General features: G+C 36.4%; 1 protein-coding gene across 1 annotated transcript in view; it reads right to left on the bottom strand.

Moving 5' to 3' along the window:
- Nucleotides 1-4,350, bottom strand: part of LOC106470707 (voltage-dependent calcium channel type A subunit alpha-1-like) — a gene marked incomplete at its 5' end in the record, with an annotated part of 19,251 nt that overhangs the window by 6,029 nt on the left and 8,872 nt on the right. The window contains 3 exons of the mRNA XM_022399344.1: nt 2,454-2,550; nt 3,172-3,299; nt 4,072-4,222. Coding sequence (XP_022255052.1) covers nt 2,454-2,550; nt 3,172-3,299; nt 4,072-4,222 — 376 coding nt within the window. The remainder of the gene's footprint in view (nt 1-2,453; nt 2,551-3,171; nt 3,300-4,071; nt 4,223-4,350) is intronic.

Raw genomic sequence — 4,350 nt, 5'->3', positions numbered from 1 at the left:
GGAGTGTAATAAAAAAATACAGAAACAGTGTCCAAGTTTTCAAGACCAAGTTCAAGGACTGGAATTTTCAACCTGAACGGCACCCCATACGTATGCAGAATAAAAACAAAGCCAGAGACCTCTATTCATCACCTTCATAGTTAAGGTATAACCGTCTCTAATTTTCAACAAATAACCAGAGGGAAGGTAGCTATAGGGCAGCATCCGCCGACATATAGGGGTTTTGTCCGGCTCTTTGAACTGAATAAAAAAGGTTGTATGTTGGTTTGTATAACATGCTTTCAGCTGAAAATGAGAAGCGTGTTCGAACCTTCGATCCGCAGCATAACATGCTAATCATTAAGCGTTGCACTGCTCAGACGAAATTTTACTTCACGGTAGATATTTAAAATATCTAACCAATTATTTCACATTGTCACGAGCCAAGAATTCCAGATTTGAGTTTGTTACGGAAACTTAAGGCCTTAACATCCCGATAATTATCACGATATAAGTCCCATAAAATAAATTTATATTGAGCACGTTTTTTCGATATTGTTAAACATTCGAATACCACCATTCAAGATCGTTTCGTATAGTTTGCTGTTGACGAGAGTAGCTTATTACGTAACTGAGAAGATGGCGGATATTATTTTCACCTTAATGCATATTTATTGTAATATATGATTGTCCGGATGAGATTCTTGAAAATTCTTAAGAGTTACTAAAGCAAATATTTTACATTTAAAATCACACCTTTTCTACTTCGTTGATCAATGGTATCTGTTTTGTTTTTGTCTGTGATGTTACCGTAGTAATTTTTTTGTTGATTTCAATTTAAAACAATCTCAGTGTACGTTATTTTTTTGTTGTTGTTTCATTTCAGCAGGCTATTTTACAGTTCGTAAACTACGACTTCGGTGACCTCGTTTTCTTTCCCTTATCTATAGCATTAGTGCTCGTAAAATTCTATGACAAAACAATGATTCGTGAAATAATGCCTATAAATGCTGCTATTATTCAAGAACATAGGCACACGGATATGCTTACATTATATTTCGAAACATTAAGAATTTGGTTTGGCTTGTTCGAATATTCTCGCGAAATTAAACAAGAACTATTTAAGCGAGCCGTTCCTAATTGATTTTGAGCTAATAGAATGAAGAGAAGGCAGCTAATTAACTCTGAAAAAATATTATGGAAACATGAACCCCAAAGTGCGGAGCAAAATATATTTTTGTGGCAACAGGACGCGAACCATGGATCTTCGGATACATAGTCTGACACACTAACCAGTTAGCCAGCTCCGACCCTCACAACCAGTTAGCCAGCTCTGACTTTCACAACCGGTTAGCCAGCTTCGACCTTCACAACCAGTTAGCCAGCTTCGACCTTCACAACCAGTTAGCCAACTCCGACCTTCACAACCAGTTAGCCAACTCCGACCTTCACAACCAGTTAGCCAGCTTCGCCTTCATAACCAGTTAGCCAGTTCTGACTTTCACAATCGGTTAGCCAGCTTCGACCTTCACAACCAGTTAGCCAGCTCGACCCTCACAACAAGAACAAGGACAGATTGTAACTAACAATAAATGTAAAATTTAAATCAAACAAAGATATTATATGCAAATTTCACTCAAAATGGTGAATCATAATGTTACCAGAATGGAATTATTAAAAGCACCATCAGTCGTATGTTTAATTTCAGGCAAAGCTACAAGAGGGCTATTTGTGACAGTTGCTCCTAATTTAGAAATGGCAGACTAGAGGGAAGGCAGCTAGTCAACATTACTCATCGCCAACTCTTGGGCTACTCTTTACCTACGGAAAGTGGGATTGACTGTAATTTTATAATGACCCCACGGCTGAAAGGGCAACCATGTTCAGTAACGGGATTCGAACTTGCGACCCGCAGGTTGCGAGTCGAGTGTCCCTGATCACTAAGCCCATTAAGCTTGTATGTTAACGTAATACTCTACTTAGGGTTAACTCACCTTGTATGTTAACTTAATACCCTGCTTAGGGTTAGCTCACCTTGTATGTTAACTTAACACTCTTCTTAGGGTTAGCTCATCTTGTATGTTAACTTAATACTCTGCTTAGGGTTAACTCAGCTTGTATTCTAACTTAATACTCTACTTAGGGTTAGCTCACCTTGTATGTTAACTTAATACTCTGCTTAGGGTTAACTCACCTTGTATGCTAGCTTAATACTCTGCTTAGGGTTAACTCAGATTGTATGCTAACTTAATACTCTGCTTAAGGTTAACTCAGCTTGTATGCTAATTTAATACTCTGCTTAGGGTTAGCTCACCTTGTATGTTAACTTAATACTCTGCTTAGGGTTAACACACCTTGTATGTTAACTTAATACTCTGTTTAGGGTTAGCTCACCTTGTATGTTAACTTAATACTCTGCTTTGGGTTAGCTCACCTTGTATGTTAACTTAATACTCTGCTTTGGGTTAGCTCACCTTGTATGCTAACTTATACGGACACTTATTCCCGAATCCTAGCGGTGGTTCCATGTTTCGCAACATGTCGTACACTTCTGTGTAATGAATGTAGCCGCTGAAAAATAAAGACACGAAAGTTCAGAAAAACAAAATATTTGACTTTCCCTCACGACAGGAAAAGCTGGGTTTGGTATTATATGCAGAATTGGTCACTATGGTGACTGCTAAAACACCATACATATAATTCAAGTTAAAATGACACGTGTTGAAATGCAATTGTTGAAAGAAACCGTTTTTTTTTAATAATTTATAATTTAATAATTTACTGTCTCCAGTATCAAGATAAGTAAAAGACTTACTTAATAATCTGTTGTATAAAGATAATAATTCAAGACTGTCGGCATGAACTCTACATGGTTTTTTGTGACGTAATACTTCAAAACTCAGAGACAGTTACTTTCATAGTTGGTCACTTTTAATAAAATGAAGACAACAAAATCGTTACTTTTACATTTCCTAAGCAATCAACACAAAAGCTTGAATTAACGAGATGGATATTTTTCTGGTCTTATTTGTCATCTGAAAGAACGTGGGTCGTCCTTGCGTTTATTTTGTCCGCTGTATTTCAAGTCTAATTTCATAAAGAAACAGAAACAAAATCTTTACACAAATAACAAGAAATGTGACCAGCAAAATAGTGACGAGTAAGCTAAAAAAAAACAAAAAAAAACCCTACCTGGCACTAGGATCGTATTCAGCCCAAACACGTATGAATTCATCAAGATGGTGGGCACCCAAAATTGATGAATCTCGAGTAAGATAATCAAAATTGTCCATAATAACAGCAACAAACAGGTTAAGCATCTGTAAAAGTCAATAAAAGTCTTTTAATGCTAGTGTTAAAAACCGAGTCTTTAAACTGGTTAGACAAGAACTGGTGAAGTTATAGAATCATTTCAAACACGGAATAAAACAGTTATGAAATATATATATATATATATTTACATTTACTTATTCGTTTCGTAAGATGCGAAATTTAAATTATAATGAATAAAAATTTTCGAAATCAAATTGAATAAACGAACAAAAAACAAAACATGTATGGAACTCTGAATAGGTAAGTGATAAATTTTTAGAACTCGATTAATTTGTTTTAATTTGTCTAAACGCTAGGCCTAATTTTATGACATTTATTAGCAACGAGAAGTTTTTACATTTCTGTGTTGAAACCTTCATCAAGGTTCCAACACAGGTACCAAAACGGCATGGACGACATTAAGGTCTCCGTTCTAAGACCCCCACGAGGTCAAATAACGTTCTCATCAGAACGTTATTTGACCTCGTGGGGGTCTTAGCACGGAGACCTTAATGTCGTCCATGAAGTTTTGGTTCCTGTGTTGGAACCTTCATCAGAACGTTATTTGACCTCGTGGGGGTCTTAGTACGGAGACTTTAATGTCGTCCATGAAGTTTCGGTTTTTGTGTTGAAACTTTTATCAGGATGTTATTTAGTTTATAATTACATACTATTATAATACTAGCCACAATGCTTTGCTCTCTCATCAAAAGAGACCACAATATGAAATTTTGCTTAACAGTGAAAAGACACTGAAATAAAAAAAAATCGCTTACTCACCAAAAAGGAGCAGAGAAAGATGAAACTGACGAAATAAATGTACGCAATATTACTTCCACATTCATAGCCCGACTTACTGGAACGGGGGTCACACAGTCGACCTTTGACACAGGACAGCATGATTGTTTGCCAATTCTCACCAGTCGCACACCTTCAAAATTAGATACGTCGAATATTAGCGAATATTCTGGAGACACCAGAGTTAAACACGGAGTCATAGAGCTCACTTAAACCAACAAATTATGTGATTCTGAAGCAAGCATCAGTTAGAATTTAAAT

The sequence above is a fragment of the Limulus polyphemus genome, unplaced genomic scaffold, assembly GCF_000517525.1.
Source record: "Limulus polyphemus unplaced genomic scaffold, Limulus_polyphemus-2.1.2 Scaffold4172, whole genome shotgun sequence".
NCBI classification, from domain to species: domain Eukaryota; kingdom Metazoa; phylum Arthropoda; class Merostomata; order Xiphosura; family Limulidae; genus Limulus; species Limulus polyphemus.
The sequence above is the reverse complement of the archived record's forward strand: the minus strand, read 5'-3'. Positions and strand labels throughout refer to the sequence as shown.